This window comes from Dipodomys merriami, unplaced genomic scaffold (assembly GCF_024711535.1).
Source record: "Dipodomys merriami isolate MVZ:Mamm:240054 unplaced genomic scaffold, mDipMer1.0.p SCAF_14, whole genome shotgun sequence".
Taxonomy (NCBI): Eukaryota; Metazoa; Chordata; class Mammalia; order Rodentia; family Heteromyidae; genus Dipodomys; species Dipodomys merriami.
In genome coordinates, this window is record NW_027202715.1 from 1,410,123 (window position 1) to 1,429,077 (window position 18,955).

General features: G+C 49.6%; 1 protein-coding gene across 1 annotated transcript in view; it reads left to right on the forward strand.

The window, feature by feature from the left end:
- Positions 1 to 18,955, forward strand: part of Cdh23 (cadherin related 23) — a 355,092-nt gene that overhangs the window by 30,490 nt on the left and 305,647 nt on the right. The window contains exons 2-3 of the mRNA XM_070020517.1: positions 113 to 184; positions 3,940 to 4,017. Of these exons, the coding sequence (XP_069876618.1) occupies positions 118 to 184; positions 3,940 to 4,017 (145 nt within the window). The 5' untranslated portion in view covers positions 113 to 117. The remainder of the gene's footprint in view (positions 1 to 112; positions 185 to 3,939; positions 4,018 to 18,955) is intronic.

The window sequence follows — 18,955 nt, forward strand, 5'->3', positions numbered from 1 at the left end:
CCTTCTCAGACCAGGTTCTTTCTGAAGCTGTAGAGGTAGGGATTCTAGGGGTGGGGAGGCCATAAATATAGTAGAAAGGAGTATCTCACCCTTTTCTTCTTTGTATCTCCAGGAGCCATGAGGTGCCACATGGCTGCCCGCATCCTTGTGATCTGGTTTCTTGTGCTGATTTCTGGATGTTGGGGTAAGTCCAGCCCTCCCTGCTTCCCCTACCCTGGCCTTTGCTGGGAGGCCAGACTAGGGGATCCTCGGGCCAGCTATGCAGTTTGGTGCTGTGGGATCCAGAGACCTTGCTGTGCTATGTGACTCAAGATGCATTTCCCTGTCTGGGCCTCAGCTGTGGCTCACACAGGGCTGAAAATACCCTGCTGTCCCCAGGGACCCTAGACACACAGGGGGATGGGAGGAGCTTTGAGAAATACTTCAGCTCTGATCTGTGACCGTGAACTGCCCTTTCCTTGGGCTTTTGGGTTAGGTGTGTTGTTTTCTGGCTGTCTTTTCAGTGCCTCCTATGTGATGTCCTGTATGCATTGTGCCCACCTTTGCTGGGGGCAGGTAGGTACCACTCATTAAAGGGGCTTAGGGTATAGCGGAGTATACCAGCTGTACTGCAACACACAGGTAGGTGAATAGTGTGGTCCTAGAGATGCCCATGCTCCTGAAAAGTCTCCCTGAAGGTGGGAGCCCTTGGGCTGCAGCCAGAAGGGAAAGCTTTTCATCTGACCTTTGAAGACTGAATGCCATTTTAGACAAGGAGAGAAGGGAGAAGGCATCCAGGGGGGAAACAGCCAAGCAAGGTATTGGCACTCGTTCAGCAGCAACTCTCTCCTCCAGGAGCCACTTTGGTACCCTCAGGGGAGGCCAGGAAGGCCTCCTGGGCACCCACTCTCCTCTCCCTGGACAGTGGGTAGCAAGGAGCAAGGCAGCTCTGACTGTACTGAAGGAAGACTAGAACTACAGGCATGTCATACACAAGGTCCCTCACGGCCAAGCTGTCCCCAAGGAAGAGCTGTGGGCACGTGTGCCTGGTGACACAGGCCCTTTGCCACTTCTGGGAGCTGGAAGAGCCTCTGGAGGAAGCAGCAGCCTCAGCCTTGCTAAAGTGCCATTAACATTCTGCAGCCAGGGAAGGTCCCTTCTCTTGCTATTCTGTTTGGAGGCATCCTTGCTGGGATACTCCTGTGACAGGGAGCTCTCTGCCCACCTTTTCCCTCCCCCACAAGGAGAAACAAGGTCTGCCCAGAGAGTACTGAGAGATGGCCCTGGGTACCATCTTCTGTCTCTTGGGCTCTTCACTTTCTAGCCTCAAGTTGGGGAGAAGGCCCTGTCATGCTACCAGGGATCACTGTACAGGGGCTACAGTGTGGCCACCACATTCCAGTGGCCAGAACCTGCTACCCTCGCCTCAGTGGGGGAAGCCAGCAGCCCCATGGCCAAGGCTTTCTCACATCTAGTAGCTGGATGACTGGCAGAACTCAGTAGGATTCTCCCAGCCCACAGATGGGTATGGGACAGGGCAGAAGCTCCTCAGGCCTATAGCTCCTTCCTCCACAGACCTGAGAGGCACCTGGAAGCCAGGGGAAGAGGGAGGAAGAAGATCAGGGGGTGGCAGGCTCACAGGAGGTGAGGGTTGACATCATGGAGGGCTTGTCCCTGAGACCAAACTAGCTGTGACTTTCAGGGACAGAAGAGGGCTCAACCAGGACCACAGGATTGCATGGAGAGCAAGTGGAGAAGGACCCTATGTTGGGGTATGGGAACAGGAAGAGAGATTCTAGGAGGATGGACTGCATGGGAAAAATGGCTTCAGAAACAACTGTCCTTCAGTCCCCAAGGCCAGCTGCCATCCACCATGCTCTAGGAACAACACTTGTCTTTGGACAGAATCAGGCAGTGCCCAAAATAGCAGAGGCCCGCAGCCTCAGGGGTTGGGGGGGGCAGGGGAGGGGCAGGCATGGTGCATGCTTTTTGAGAACTCAAGACCTGCTTGGTCTGTGGCAGCTGACACACATATCCCCAAGTCCAACCAGCTGCCTGTGCAGTGCTTGCAGCCCTGATTATTGGCAGGTCCTATGAAAGGAAATTTCGAAATGAACCAAGCGGCTGACCACAAATGTACTTTTCTCCCTAGTTTCCTGCTCTCACTCACCAGCCTGATATTGAATTCTCTGGGTGCTGGAGGCTGTCTCCTCTCAGTGCCTCTCTGCTTCACTGTCTTGGAAGCCCAGGGCCCCCAGCAGGGGTCAGAAGCTAACATTCTCCCTGCCCCCGCCACCAAACCTGGCTTCAAAGGCAGTAGTAATGCCAGTGGGTTTTTTTGTTGTTATTGTTGGTCGTGGGGCCTGAACTTTGGGCCTGGGCACTGTCCCTCAGCTCTTTAGCTCAAGGCTAGAGCTCTACCACTGGAGCCACAGCTACACTTCTGGCTTTTTCTGCTTATGTGGTGCTGAGGAATCAAACCTAGGGCCTCATGCATTCAAGTCAATCACTCTACCACTGCGCCACTTTCCCAACCCTGCCAGTTTTAATAATAGTTACCATTTATGGAGTACTTGCTTCCCTCCTTGGGTCAACTGTGAAATAAGTCCCATTATTGTGGGTATTTTGCCAGAGTAAACAAAGGCATGGAAAGATGGTGTGGCTACAAAGAGACACAAAGAGGTTACAAAGAAGATGAGAGATTGACCACTAGCCCCTCCCAGAGGGTAGGAGGGCACACACATATTCAGGGTAGTAAGGGAAGGCTTCCAGGTGGAAGGGACATGAAAGAGAAGTGGTAATGAATGAATAGGAGCTTGGCATGAAGGCAGAAAGGCCAGTAATCTTGGCCAAAGTGTTACAGGGACCAGAAAGAGCTACAGCCTGGCTACCTGAACAATGAAGGAGAAAAGATATGGAAAGAGCCTGAGGCCAGCAGACAGGGAGAGCTGCCCCTGCCACATCCAGGGCCCCTGGAGGACCCAGCAGGAGCCCAGCTGCCTCTGGGTGACAGCAACTGAGGTGGGGAAGGGGCCTCACTTTCCTACCACAGGGGGAAGGCTGGAAGAGAGGTGAAGCTAGCCCTGGGGAGGCTTCATGTGGAGCCTTGGTCTGGGCAGGGCTCCTCACAGACACCAAGTTCCTCCACCCACATGGGCATCACCTGATCCCTTCCAGACCCTGCAAGGTTGGCAGGGGCACTGGATTAGCAGGGTGTGCTTCCAAGTCTGGGTAGTGTGTGGCTTATGCCACTGGCCAGCTGTGCAAGTGAGATTGAGCTGCTCACTTGTGATTCTAGTCCTCGCTTCCCACAGTAAGGAGGCATGGAAGAGCACCCGCCCTGCTGGCTGGCATCGGGTTAAGATCACATAGGAGGCTGTGTTAGCATTGTGTAAACTATTCCACATGTGTCATCTGTGACACTTTGATTATCCTTCTTTCTATGAGATTGAGTAGCTGCTCATTTACAGGACAGACATGTACTGAGGGTATTCTAACCCTAGCCCCACATGCTGGGGTTAGTATGGTCAGCTGAGCCATGGACCTTGCAAAGCTCAGGTTCTATTCCAAGCCATGCTGTCCAATAGAATTACCACACAGCCATAGGTGTGAGTTTAAATTTTTCAGCACCTACTTTAGAAGCATAAAATAAAATCCCTTTTAAAAATATGTGTTACTTAACCTACTATCTCAAATAGTAAAAGTGTAAGGAGGTATTTTATACTCATTTATTTTTGCAGTTTACAAAACGTGTGTGCATTCTGTGTCCATGGCTCAATAGGGCCAGCATTCAGTAGTCACCTGTGACCGTGTAACCTGACAGTTATCTTCAGGGTCCTGGGAAGTTGATAGCACTGCAGGCAGATTGGGTGCCCACACAGACTCCACTTTGCATCTCCTTGAAAAATGCATGAAGCTGGCGGGGGTCCTCAGCTAATGTTCTTGTCCTCTAACTTCCAGGCCAGGTGAACCGGCTGCCTTTCTTTATCAATCACTTCTTTGACACATACCTGCTGATCAGTGAGGACACACCTGTGGGTGAGTTTGATTCTGGGTCTGGCAAGAGTAAGGGTGGCATGGAGAGATCTCACTTCCCACAAGTGATGGGGACTTAGAGGTCAAGAGCATCATTACTGGGATAAATTCCATGGTGTCATCTGGCCCCTGCTTGAATACCCTCAGGAACAGGGCACTCACTTCCTCCCATGGTGGCCCATTGGAACAGAGGTGGGTTATAAATAAAAAAGGGTTGTCGCATTACATCCTGGTACTTCATTTCATTTTTGGAACTAGTTTTGCCCCACAGAATGGCTCATGCTTCTTGGGCTCCAGACCCTTTCTGGTATTTGCAGATGACTGCTATTGTAGCTTGTTGTGCAGCCCTTTGTGCTTTTCTGTGATGATTCAGTTTTCTGAGCTAAGTTTGCTATGTTCGGTCACTAGAAATAAAGAGGTGATGTGAGCACTCTGATAGCACACTCGTCTCCTCTAGGCTTGTTGCCATAGGTTTGTTCTCCTGTCTGGTTCCCTGCTCTGTAGAGCAAATCAGTTCTGGGGACCCAGAACTCCTCAGAAATGAGGTTGGATTGCAAGATCTTAGCAGCTGCTATGTGATGGGCAGGGGCCATGCCCAGGAACACAAGGGGAGCAGCACCCATCCGCCCTCAAGACATCTGTCCTCTCATTCCCTTTAGGACACTTTAGGGATGGTACCTGTAATCTGGGCTTTCTCTAAGCAGCCTGCTCTGTGGTAGGAGGGAAGAGACTGTGTGCACACATCAAAGTATCAGGGTAGATCAGAGGGTAGACAGATCTTTCTGTCCATCATCCTTGCAAATGAGTAAGGTCAGCTTGGAGAGAGGAAGAGTGTGGAGTTTCCACCAAAATGCTTTCTTTAAAAAAGTATTCTCGGGGCTGGGAAGGTGGCTCAGTGGTTGAGCGCTTGCCTTGCATGCCTGAGGCCCTGGGTTTGATTCCTCAGCACCACATAAGCAAAATGAAAAAAGCCAGAAGTGGCGCTGTGGCTCAAGTGGTAGAGTGCTAGCCTTGAGCTGAAGAGCTGAGGGATAGTGCCCAGGCCCAGAGTTTAAGCCCCACAACTGGACCCAAAAAAAATAAAAATAAAAAAAATAAAAAAGTATTCTCTCACATAAGCCCAGTGAGGGCATGTGGCACAGTAGGTATGTGTGTCTTCAAAACTCTGCTGAAGTGGGGGTCTCAGGCAGCTCGACGCTTCTTGCCCTGCCACTGGAGGACACAGGAGGATCCCTGTCATTCTTGTTGGAGGCTCTCTTTCAGCGAGTGCTGGGCACAGTACTGTGGGAGGCCACAGAGAAAAGTGACTCCACCTTTGGTGACAGCCATGTATGCAGATGAAGATGGACTTAGGGGCTAAGATTTGGGGATCTGGAAGCTTGGTGTGGGGGATGCCTGCCTCTTGAAATGCTTTTGTAAAGGCTTAGATGGAAAATGGGCCTATAATTCCTTTGGGGGCCCTGCTGGACTTCTTGTTGCTCTAGGCTGGGCTGGAACTGAATGCAGGGCCCTGGATTTGTAACTTGCTGTGCTCTTTTGGTAGCTTTGAGTGGTGTGGCTCCATCCCCTCATAGACCCTGCATGGGGCTGACACAGGCCTGCAGTGTGGGTGCCAATGCCTATGGTCAGTAAAAGAATGAACTGATGGCTATGTGGATCATATTGTATTGTTAGATACCAGTGGGCCATCCCCTTGGTGCCAGGCCCTAGCCTCTCCCAGAGGGATATTAGACAGATGGATACAGAAATTGGTGTCCTGAGTAACTGGATATCTGGAGGGAGCAGAGGTCATCTTTTTCTTTTCTTTTTTCTTTTGATGGGACTTGAATTCTGGGCCTGGGTGCTGTCCCTGAGCTCTTCAATTCAAGGCAAGCACTCCACCACTTGAGCCACAGTGCTACTTCTGGTTTTCTGGTGGTTAATTGGAGATAAGAATCTCACAGACTTTCCTTGCTCAGGCTGGCTTTGAACCATGATCCTCAGATCTCAGTCTCCTGAGTAGCTAGGATTACAGGTATGAGCCACTAGTGCCCAGCCATAGGTCATCTTTGAGGACATGGTAGACAGGAAAGTGGGGAGGTGGGTGGAAGATATGGTCACTTGAGCAGGGTCCTGAAAATGACCCTTCCCCGGGCTTCACACTCACTGGCATTGATAGCTGCCCATTTCCACCCATCCTGTGAGAGAGCCCTTTGTGGTAAAGGGCACGTATGGGAGCAGGTAGACATCTGAGGTAGATGTGTGGCCAGCCACCAATAAGTAAAGACCCCTCTGGTGTGAGCAGGGCCAACTGTGTCCTTGCCTGGGACACTACAAGGCCATACTTGGTGGGGGTGCAAATAGCCTAGTGCTGCAGGGAAGGTGGTGGTCAGGTAAAGTGGGGGATGTGAGTGTTTGGGAAGCTAAGGGTTTGGCCAGTACCCAGCCTTAGGCTGGGTGCTTATCTAGGACTCCCCAGTAGGCCCTACTCCTGTTAGCCTTGTCTTGGAACCTCTGGCTTCTTTTTTTGCAAACAACAGCATTAATTGCACTCCCCTGCCAGAACAGCTCCAAGACTACAGCTTGTGAATGCTGTACTTGCCTGTCCCAGCAAGGCTTCTGTTTAGTGATATGGGAATTGATCCCTGGCACCAGGAGGCCACAGAATGGAGGGAGCCCCCTAAGCTGGCAGACAGCTCTGCTCCTCTCTCGGAGGAGGGCTGGTGCTGGCCCAGGACCTTCCTGTCTTTTCTTCCTTTTGTATCAGGATAGGGCAACATGACTCTGGCTTGAAAGTCGAGAGTCAAGTTTGTATTCCTTTCTGTATGACCTTGAGCACAGTGCTAAACCTCTCTGGCTCTACTTTTTGCATCTCATATAAGAGGGAAAAATGTCCTGAATGGCTTTGGCTTGGGTGACTTTGGCTAGCCCAGGCAGAGTTTCAGGCTCTCACTGTGGCACACATGTAGCCTTGGGTAGATATTGGCTTTGGCCTGTGACCAGTAGTGGCTAGGTAGGGGTAGCAATCAAAACAGCTTAACCAGAGGACTAGCTCCTTGCCTGCTATGTGATTGGGGAAGGGCTAGCCTAGAGACTTGACTTTGAAGTTTGACTTCTATTGGCCATTTGCCCTCTGAATCACAGTGTTCCAATCTGAAAAACCAGGCTAATTCTCCTCACTGGCCTGCTGGGGTAATTTATATAAAATGCACTGATTTCCAAAACCTTCAATGTCCTATGGTTAATGAAGGAGAACCCAGGGGAGGTGGTCAGCCACAGGCTCACATGGGATCAGCCAAGCACACAAAGAAGCCAGGGCTAGCGTAGTAGTTAATGCCAATAACTAGTGGCAGATCCTAAGCCAGGCTATCAGCTCATTGGAGGCTAGAAGTCGTCTGGCTCCCAGTAATGCCTGTCCACTGGTCTAGGTCTGTCTGCAGAATAATAATGATAATATGCTATATATGACCATGTTTATATAATACAGTGTTAAAGTGCATAGATGGAATGCTCAAGACAGTATCCTAAGTGTTTTTAATGTATTAATTCATCTTGTAAATCCCTTTTGAGAATCAGAAGTAGTTTGGCTACAGTCTCTCTCTGTACAAGTCATTTCTGTGAACATGCTCTGCATGGTTGGGGATTAGACCATTGCCCTTCCCATTTGTTATGCTCTGGCTTTAATTCCAAGCATAGGGGAGTAGAATGAGAGAGAACAGTGCAGCCATCTGAAGTCCTTTGAGGACATTGTGAAGCCTCTTGCTAATTCCACACTATCTTGAGCTCCAGCTTTTTTTGTGATGTTCTTTTTATTTATTTATTTTTTGGTCGGTTGTGGGGCTTGAACTCTGAGCTTGGGTGCTGTCCCTGCGCTCTTCAGCTCAAGGCGAGCACTCTACCACTTAAGCCACAGTGCCACTTCCAGTTTTCTAGTGGTTTTTATTGGAGATAAGAGTCGCATGGACTTTCCTGCCCAGGCTGGCTTTGAACTGAAATCCTCAGATCTCAGCCTCCTGAGTAGCTAGGATTACAGGCATGAGCCACCGGCGCCTAGCTCTTTTTCTTTCTTCCTTTCTTTCTTTCTTTCTTTCTTTCTTTCTTTCTTTCTTTCTTTCTTTCTTTCTTCCTTTCTTTCTTTCTTTCTTTCTTTCTTTCTTCCTTCCTTCCTTCCTTTCCTTCCTTCCTTCCTTTCTTTCTTTCTTTCTTTCCTCCTTCCTTCTTTTTTCCTTCCTTCCTTCCTGTCTCTCTTTCTCTCTCTCTCTTTCTTTCTTTCTTTCTTTCTTTCTTTCTTTCTTTCTTTCTTTCTTTCTTTCTTTCTTTCTGTCTCTCTTTCTGTCTCTCTTTCTGTCTCTCTCTCTGTCTTTCTCTCTTTCTCTCTTTCTGTCTGTCTTTCTGTGTTGGTTGTTGGGCTTGAACTCAGGGCTTGGGTGCTGTCCTGAGCTCTTTTGCTCAAGGCTAGCTCTCTAGCCCTTTGAGCCACAGGTCCACTTCTGATTTTCTAATGGTTAATTGAAGATAAGAGTCTCACAGACTTTCCCACTTGGGCTAGCTTTGAACCGTGATCCTCAGATCTCAGCCTCCTTGAGTAGCTAGGATTACAAGGTGATGTTCTTTTTGAAGACTACCTTCTAGCGGGAGAAGACAGAATCTGGAGGAAGTAATTAAGTAGCTCTGCCTTCTCCCAGCCTAATTAATGTAACACTGCTTTTCCAGACAGTGCTTCTCATCCCCATGTGTCTTGTTCTAGATGTGAGCATTAGTCACAGGGCAGCAGAACCTGGGCAAGGAAAGACAGGACAGGTCAGGGCAGATCAAATCTGGGCAGGCTGATATATGTCATCTGACCTTGGCCTAGCTATCATTCATGGATGGCCACAGGACATGATGTGAGGGACAAGGCTGTGGGGCACTATCTCTAAGTCTGCCTCCTGAGCTGACTCCAGACACCCCACCAATATGGCTCCAGTTGTTCAATCCATCTTTAATTCTTGATCCTGGAGGACTTCCGGTAGTTGATCTTTTCCCTCTTTGGGAAGACCCTTCCCCCACCCCCACCCCACTGCTGCTCTGTCTCTTGATGTCCCTTCTCATGTTCCCTCTCATGTCTTCTCTTCCACACCGATCCCTCCAATTCCCCTGTGTTAGGCTCTATCTGAAAGCTGGCAACTTCTGGAGCTTGACCTCCTGCCTGGGCCATACTTCAGAGGAGACTCCAGGTGCCATTATAGCTACCTTTATGCATAGCCTTTCCACCTCCATGTCTACAGGACATCTTTATCTGCACAAGCCCATGGCTGAACTTGTGCTCACATCCTCCCTGCAACACCTGCTTCCCCCTCAACCTGTATATCCTGGCCAGCTGCAGGTTCATCCTGCCCCTTGCTCAGGTTGTAAACTGTGTCCTCTCCACCTCCTTTTTCTCCCTTCCCTCACATCCAGCCCATCAGAAAATCCTCTTGGCTTCATCTTCAAAATAGTTTGAGAACCTTCTTACTCATCACCATAGTTCCATAGGGATTGGTGGCCTCCTTGTTTCTAGCCTGTCTCCTCCCAGCAGTAGTGAGTTCTCTATTCTTTTTAAAATTGTTGTTATAAAGGTGATGTACAGATGGATTACAGTTAAATAAGTCAGATAATGAGTACATTTCTTTTTGGACAATTTTACCCCTTCATTGTGGTAGTGATTTTTCTTACATGGCATAAATGCAGCCAGCCAGCCGGGCTTTTTTGGTAGCTCAATACCTGTCATTCTAGCTACTCAGGAGGCTGAGATATAAGGATCAAGTTCAAAGCCAGCCTGGGCAGCAAACTCCTGAGATTCTTATCTCTAAAAACTATTTTTAAAAAGCCAGAAATGAAGCTGTGATTCACATTACAGAGTGCCAGCCTTGAGTAAAAAGGTTAAAGAAAAGAGCTCAGACCCTGAGTTCAGGCCTTAGTATCAGTGTGTGTGTACACATACTTGTGCCAGTTTTAGAGCCTGAACTCACAGTCTGGGCACTGTCCCCTGTGAAGCTTGAACTTGAGGCCTACGTGCTGTCCTTGTGTTCTTGTTGCTCACTCTATCACTTTGAGCCACAGCTCCACTTCTGGTTTCCTGATGGTTAGTTGGAGATGAGTCTCTCCAACATTTCTGCCCAGGCTGGCTTTGAACCATGATCCTCAGATCTCAGCCCCCTTAGTAGCTAGGTTTATAGGCATGAGCCACCAGCTCCCAGCCTTCTTGTGGTTTTTTAAATGCAAGCTCCTTCCTCTGGACCTTGACAGCATAGTAAACGTCACTGTATCTAAGTTCAGATGTGGCCCTCTCTGGGGCCTTCCTGGTTCCCTCCTTTCTGGCTTTTCCCTGTGTCTGCTCACCTGCCTTTTAGTGCCAGGCATGGTTGTTAGTTGCTTGTTGGTCTCCCTCTTGGACTATGAATCGTTCAGATGGACTGGGACCTTTCTGTGTACCCAGGACACAGTCCTTTGCATGGAACTTGAGGTGCTTGATGGAGTGCCTGAAGTCTGTGAGCATGTAGGAGATCTTTTAAGGCAGGAATTGCAGCTGGCTCCATGCCACCTGTCGTCCCTCTTGGAGGCTCAACCAGGGGCTTTACTTGCCAAGGTGTGTCAGGAGGGAATGTTGGGGACCTAACCCTGGGGACGACTGCTTGAGGAGTGGCCCTGGGAGAGCATCCTCCAATAGCACAGATGCTATACGTGCCAGTGTGTGTCAACAGTGAGGCCCATGCCTTGCTAAGATGGCATTTTTTTTTTTATCATCCCAGCTGCTTTCCCAGTTCAGGCAGCATATTTGCTTGGGCTCTCAGGGCACTGAGGGCTGGCTGGCCCCATGGGAGGAATGAAGAGCAGCAGCAGAAAGCCTGGCGTGGAGACACTGAGCTGACTCAATTCCCAGTGGGGTCTTAGAGGGTGTGGGCCATCTACCTTAGCCACTATCCTCAGGCTTTAACCACAGAGGGGGTAGGGCTCCATTCCTGTCCTAAGTACCCACAGGAAAAAGTAAACCTGTCTATTCCAGCCTGTCACTCCTCCCAGACACCTTCCTGCCACACTGCTTGCTCTGTACCTCAGCACCTCATGTTTGGGTGATCCTTGACTTGGAGCACCCCCTTCTCTTTTCTGCCTGCAAAATCCTATTCACCTTTCCAGGTGCAACTCTCAAACTTTCCTCCAGGCTCCAAACTCCCACCCATTAGCTTTGTCTCTGGCTCTGTGAAAGCAGCCGGTATTTCTGCTGTGGTTACTTGAATGTGACTCCCCATGGGACTATTAATTTTGAAATATTAATGTTATGAATATCGACATTACAATTAATGATCATTTTAGTATTTGTGCATAAGAGCTGGAGTCATGTTTTATTGACTGCAGCCTTCTGCGGGGGCTTTTTAGCTGCGAGGTTCTTATGGACACAAAATGGCTATCCAACACAGGTGGGTTATCTACAGCCCACAGCTGGGCAATCCAAGCCCAGGTCCTCTGTGCCAGGCACGAGGATTGGCACACCGTGGTCCCCTCGGATGGTTGCTTGTGAAGGAGTAGACAGATGAATGAGTGAATGAATGGATGGCAAATGTCCTGCCAGTTTCCTTCCTGTAGTTCCTCAGCACCCCCAAAGTGTCTCCAGCCACCATTAAGGTGATAATGCCCATGCTAATCACCTACACGAGTAAATTAGTCTTGTCAGGAGCCATTAGGATGGATCAGGCCCAGACAGCGGCTGGCATTGCTGCTAGCCATGCTGATTAATTTATCTGCAAACTCCATCAATGCCCAGCTGTTTCGTTTGGACCCAGGGAGAGCAATTTTCAGGTGGGCTGACCCCGAGTCAGTGGTCGTGGCAGATGGAGTTGCTGTGTGCTTGTGAGGAGCCGTGAAGAGGAGGGAAAGCTCCTGGGAGTGGAGGGCTGTGGGTACCTGGCCCTAAGCAATGGTAGGAACAAGGTGGCAAAACTGGGACTTGGAAGTAGGAGGGGAGGGATTGGGGAGGTGGGGAGGGGGGAGGAGGAGGGGAGGAGTACCCAGACAGGGAGGGAAGAGAGGCATCCTGTAGAGGTTCAGGCCTCTGGGGATAGCCTCACACCTAGTGACCCAGAGGATTGATTAACCCCCTCCTTTTGGACCTCTCTTCCTTGGCCTTTTTCTTTATTTAATTTTTAAAATTTTTTTGTGGTACTGGGGTTTGAATACACCTACCAAGGGTAGGCACTCTACTACTTGAGCCATGGCCCTAGCCATTTTTTATTTTCTTTAGATTGTTTCTCTGAAAGGGTCTCAATTTTTTGCCCAGGACAATATTTGAACCAGGATCTTCTTGCCTATTTCTCCTGAATAGCTGGGATTATAGGCATGTACCTCTGTGCTCATCCCTTCTTGGCTCTTTAAATGAAGAAAAGCTCTTCTTCCCCCTCCTTTCTGAAAAAGATGGAGAACTACAGGGAGAGAATTATGTTTCTTTGTTCCAGAGAATTTCTTGGGGCTGGTGTGGAGGGAAATCCACATCAGTGCTTTTCAGGGCTGCTGGTAAAACTACAGGAGTCAGAACTAGTCAGCCCAGATACGGAGGATGAGGGGCGGGGTGGAGGGGCGGGGTCTGGCTAGTGCTGAGTGTCATTGGTGTGGGTGCTTTCTGCACACAGGTGGGTGAACCCGTGAGTGAATTCAGGGGGCTGGTTGGTAATGAGAGCCAAGGAGAAGCAACCCTCATTGGCTGATATGAAGGACAGAGTTGCACAGCACGGGGTGGGGGTGGGGGTTGGGGGATGTACCAGCCTGGGTTCCCCACATACATACTATTCCTCCCTAGTCCCCAAGGGATCACCAGGGGGCCCACACTGGAGTCCTGGTTGCAAATGAAGAAAGTTGCAGGGGGAGGGGCAGGCCATGTCTAAAGGAGACCCTCCAAAACCAGGAGCAAGTCCTTCTATGCGGTGCCACACAGACAGAGCATCATACACCACAGGCAAACAGTCCCTGGAGGAACAAGCTGGCTATCTTTGTAATAATGGCAGTAAATACATGGATCTTAGAGTTAAAAAAAATTGTTCAATCCCCAAGGTTTGTGGAACCTTACTATAGGTAGGGAGCCTCAGTCAATGCCAGAGGGTTATCTCTTCTTTCTTGTTTTCCTTTTGGGCTTGCCAGAAAGTTGCCAAAATAGTAGAAAGAGTTCCTTCCCCTTGCTCAGCTTTCCTGCATGTTGATGTCTTGTACAACCATAAAATTACAGAAAGCAGGAAAATACCATTAGTTCAATGCTATTAATGATTAAGCTTATTCAAATTTGAGCAGTTTCCTTTCCCACCAAAAGAGTTTTCCGTCTTTTCCTGCAGCCACGATGAGTTTTTAATTTCTGTTTTGGAACTGTTTGGGCAAATTTAATTGCCCCCAGAAGTCTCATACACACACACACACACACACACACACACACACACACACACACACACACACACACACACACACACACACACACACTTTCTCTCTCTCTCTCTCTCTCACACACACACACACACGCTTATTGTCATTCACTTAGGACACATCTCAGTGGTGTCTTCTATGTGTTGGGCACTGTTGCAGGTACTAACACCAATCCTTGTCCTATAGATGATTTCTGAGGGAGGGGAGCAGAGGAGCATAGCAGAGTAGGTGATGCTAAGGGAGAAGAATTATCTTGGGTGGAAGTTAAGGCCAGGGTGGATGGTGGGAAGCACTTCACCCTCAGTAGACCCCTAGGACCTTATTAGGACATTCTGGTGACCACTGTTCTGGGCAAATGGTCTCATTGTACAGATGGAGAAACTGAGCCCCAAGAGGGAGGGACCTGCCAAAGGCTTCCCAGGACTTACTGTTGAGTCCATATGGTGTGGTGTCACAGTGCAGTCACATGATCTGGCATGGAGAAGAGGGCTAGAGCTTGAGAGGATCTCATTCAGGGAGAGGTGTCTTTTAGGACTTGGGGTCCCTGGGTGCTGCCCTAACCTTGCCACCTCTGCCTTTCTCCAGGGCAGCATAAACCCTCCATAGCAGGTGATGGGCACACCCTCGAGAAACCCCATAGGCCATAGCCACCCCCCTTACAGCCTGTTGGTTACTTAGAACACAGGTGTGGTTGCCAGGTGCGGCTCACTACCAACCCAACCAAACCACAGCCTTTAGATCTCAGCCTCCTGAGTAACTAGGATTACAGGCATGAGCCACTGGTGCCTGTCCCAGTTCTATTTCTTGATAACAGTGCAACCACCGGTGAGTCCTTCACCTCTCTGAGCCTCACTTTTTTTCTCCTCCAGAAGTGGTATAATCACACTGGCCCAGCCAGATAGAACTCATGAAAGAGCTTTGGATGTGAAGTTGCTGTACAGATGATGAATGTGGGTTGTGTTGAATCGTTTGTCTTCAAGTGCCTCCTCTTCTACCTCTCCTAGATATTTTGTTGTTGTTGTTGTTATTGTTGTTTTAGCAAGTATGAACTGTGTCACTAGCCATTTCACCTCAGTTTACTTGGTTGGAAAATGGGGTTGATGATTATACTCTCTTCCTAGAACTGAGCAATGATTAGATGAGTGGAAGTAGGGCATTTAGAAGTGTGTGTATAGTAAGTACTGCTAGATGTGAATCATCCTCAACACTATTTTTGTTGGTGGGGGGTGGGGGGGTTAGCACTTTTGCCAACTAGATAAGAAGCAGCTGGGTAGGAATGAAGCCCGATAAAGCCAAACCCCCTTGCTGATGTAGAACTATGGCATGTGGTTTGTGAATTCCTCTTCTAAGAAAATCCTCACTCTTCATGTGAACAAGGCCCTGAAACCCCTGGTTCCACATCCCAGACAGAGCAGGAGGTCCCTGTCACAGCTGCCTGCCACCAGGGGCCCTTGCAGGAATGGGCAGCTCTCGATCTCACTGGGCAGCAAGTGCTGTCCATCTTCAGACAGGCTGGTCACCTCCTGTGACTGCCACCATCCTGTCTGACCTGGCACATGGCTTTCCCCAGTCTTCCCTTCCCTCTTTACATGAGGGCCACCCTAGAACTTCCCTAAAATATGCCCTCCTGATGCTGGTGGTGCCAGAGCCCATTGGCCAGCTTATTCTGTCCTGTCCTCAGGACACATGTCACTCACCTCCCCCTTTATGGCCATTTTCCTGTGTGTATGCACTGTGCATGGACATTTTGCACATCCTGCACAGATAGACCTCAACCCTCCTGCAAAGGAAATGGTTAAACCCATTTGACACATGGGGAAATTGAGGCAGAGACAGTTTGTCACTTACCCGAGGCTCACAGTCATTTAAATGGAGCTCTGGATTCAGGCCATGCTCTCTCACCCTCACTAATGGGCTCTCCAGTCTCTTTGGCACAGGTCAGAGGGGGCACAGACATTTCAGTCCCTCAAGTACAGGGCCCTCACCCCTAGCTTTGGCTTCTTTCTCTCTCGCCTTCATGCCATGGTGGACGAGGGACAAGAACCTCAAGCCTTGGTGAATAGAGGAAGCCTGTCAGGCATTACCGTGCTACCCAGGGGTCTCTTTCCTGGCCACTCAGGCAGCAGGACCTTGCCCAGTGATGCCCGTGCTCCTCAAATTGATTGAGCCTTTGAAAAGAATAACTTAGAATGAATACGGTGACGGCAGCTCAGAGTGAGATGGAGGATTATTGAGTGCTAGGTCTGCCCTGCCGTGTCGGCTGCTTTATGAGCTCTCAAGAGAAAACCTATGTCGTGGATAACTCAGGCCTGACGGGCAGGAGGCATCTGTCTCCCACAGCCCCGAGAGACAGAGACACCCTTGCTCACCCATCTGGGCCAGAGAGCAGCTTTCAGCTTTCTTGGTGTGTGATTTTGTCTCTCCCTCCTGCTCCTTTGAGACCTAATTCTCACCTGTGCTGCCCTGGAATGTGAAGTGGGGACTGTGGTACATACCAGGGGGCTCCTGGTAGCTTCTGATCCCAGGAACAGAGCCTATAAATGCCTCTGATGTCTAACAGCTGTTACTCAAGGTGTCCCTGCCTGATTGCAAAGGATGCCACTTCTGCATAGTGGCATGGCCCTGTGGGCCTGGCACGCTTGGGGAGAACATGAACCCTTCAGTGCTACCCTTGTCACTGAATAGTTTTCCTAATTAGTCCCCATTTCTGCCATCCCTGCATTCTAGGCGACCAAAGAGAATTGAAACAGAATTATGAACTCTTTGAGGCCACATACCCTTTGACCTTTGTTCTTCTCTGTGCCCTGTCCAATCCCAGGCCAGAATGTGGTGGTGGTTATTGGGCCTGAAGCCACTAATGGACCCTGAGCTATGTCCCACCAAACAACTTCCCCCAGGGGGTAAGACATCAGCCCCACCTTCCAGGACTTTGCTGCCAGATTGCACCCCTCCCCACCCCCAGAGCATCAGGACTGGGGTGGATCTGGGAATTTGCATCAAGGGGTTGAACTTGTCCTCCTGCCTACATAGTTGTAAGTCCTGGCAGTGCTGCCCTTGGGCTACATGCTGGGATTCCTGGGACCTGCCTTCCCTGCTGGCCAGTGCGCTCTTCCCCTTCAGCTGAGGCTCATCACAGGTAACAGATGTGTGAGCTAAGGCAACTCTGAGATGCCCAGCACAGCTTGCCCCTGTCTGCCTCCAGTGTTGACACAGTGCCACACAGCACAGCAGCAGGACATAATGATGTCCTGATGGCCCAGCCATCATTAAAAGCTCTGGAGCCCTTTATAGGTAATTAAGAAAACTGCTTCCCTCTTCAGCCCCCACCTGCCCAGGAGGGAGTCCTTTGAGGACATACACCTCCCATGGCTCCCGTGGAAGTGAGGTGTCATGGAGGAGGAGGGTAGTTTTGGAAACCAGGGAGCATCTGTCATTAAGAGTCTATAGCCAAGCTGGGCTTTGGTGGCTCATGCCTGTAATCCTAGCTACTTAAGAGGCTGAGAGCTGAGGATTGTGGTTCAAAGCCAGCCCAGGCAGGAAATCCATGAGATTCTTTTCTTTTCTTTTTTGTTCAGTCCTGGGGCTTGAACTCAGGGCCTGGGCACTGTCCCTGAGCTTCATTTGCTCAAGGCTTGCATGCTACCACTTGAGCCACAGCGCTACTTCTGGCCTTTTTTGTTTATGTGGTACTGAGGAATTGAACCCAGGGCTTCATGCATGCTAGGCAAGCACTCTACCTCTAGGCCACATGCCCAGCCCCATGAGACTCTTATCTACAATAAACCACCAGAAAATCAGAAGTGGTGCTGTGGCTCAAGTGGTATAGCGCTCACCTTGAGCTGAAGAGCACAGGGACAGCACCCAGGCCCAGAGTTCAAGCCCCATGACCAACAAAATAATAGTCTATAGCCAGCAGGGGCCAGTGGCTCACACCTTTTATCCTAGCTACTCTGGAGGCTGAGGTCTGAAGATCGTGGTGTGATCCAGGCAAATCCATGAGACTATCTCTAAATAACTATCAAAAACAGAACAAAGCAAAACAAAAAAACTGGAAGTGGAGCTGTGACTCAAGTAGTAGAGAACTACCCTGAATTCAAGCCCAGTTCTGGCACAACCAAAAAAAAATGTGGGTCAGCACCTTGCAGGGAGTAAAAGCTCTGAACCTGGTTGTACTCTCAAGTAAGACCAAAGGTAGCCACGTCGCTCCCAGAGGCAATGTTGTCTTTCTAAAGTGACTTTGCAGTAGTTGGGATTGGAGTTCCTGTCCCACCTGCAGACCCCATCCACCCCCTGCTGGGGCAGGTGATTTCTACTAGCCAGATGTTGATAGTTCTGCATCCACCTGAGCCTGTCTCAGACCCTCCCTCCCTCTGTGTTCAGGATAGAGAGGCACCTGGAGAAGCACTACTGGGAGAGGGCTTTAGCCTCAGGGAGTCTGGGATCCCAGGTGAATAGTCTCTCTTTCTCTTTCTCTCTCTCTCTTTTTTAACCTGCCACTGAATTCAGGAAAATTAAAATGCTTAGCTGCCTAATTTTCTCCATTTAAATGAGAATAAGCTCCCTGGATGCCAGTTTGAGATCTGCTTACCTACTTCATCAAGTAGGAACATTCAGTGAGAAGGCTGGCACTGCTTCTTTATTTTATTTTTAAATTTGTTTGGTTGTCTTTTTTTGGAGGAGGGGGTATACCACCAGTACAGGGGCTTGAACTCAGCCTGAGCTCTGTCCCTTAGCTTTATCACCCAATGCTGATACTCTACCACTTGAGCCATAATTCCACTTCCAGCTCCTTGGTGGTTAATGAGAGTCTCACAGACTTTCCTGCCCTGTCTGGTTTCAAAATGCAATCTTCCTGAGCAGCTAGGATTACAGGTGTGCACCCCTGATGCTGCCTTTTTTTTGAGGCAGAGGGTTGGTCGTGGGACTTGAACTCTGGATTTTGGCACTATCCCTCAGCTCTTTAGCTCAAGGCGAGCTCTCTACCGCGTAAGCCACAGCCCCACTTCTGGTTTTGTAGTGGTTTATTGGAAATAAGAGTCTCATGGTCTTTCCTACCTGGACTGGCTTTGAAACATGATCCTCAGATCTCAGCCTCCTGAGTGTAAGTTATATTAAACAGGTAGGTTTCATTAGGTAGCTGATGAAGAGAACACCATGTGTTATTCAGGCAGGAAAAGAAGTTTATTTACCGAACTACTACCCCAGCCGGGCACGGTGGAGAGGCATGGCTGAAAAGGAAGGGGTGACCCACCCCTGGGCCAAGACTTGTGTAGGCCAGAAACAGGAGGAGTGTGGCCAGGTGGGGGAAAGGTGTGGCCACACTGGATCTGGATGTGACCTCAGGGTCTGAGACCCTCCTAAGGTCAGATGGAGGCATGTGACCAGAGGTGGCCCAGGCTGTGACCTAGCAGGAGGGGAAGGTGACTTCTTCTAAGTCTGCCAGTTACCTAGGTAACAGATACTGGGCGGAACTTAGTCAAGAGGTAGGGAGGTGTCCCTGTATAGACCTTACACTAAGTAGCTAGGATTATAGGTGTGAGCC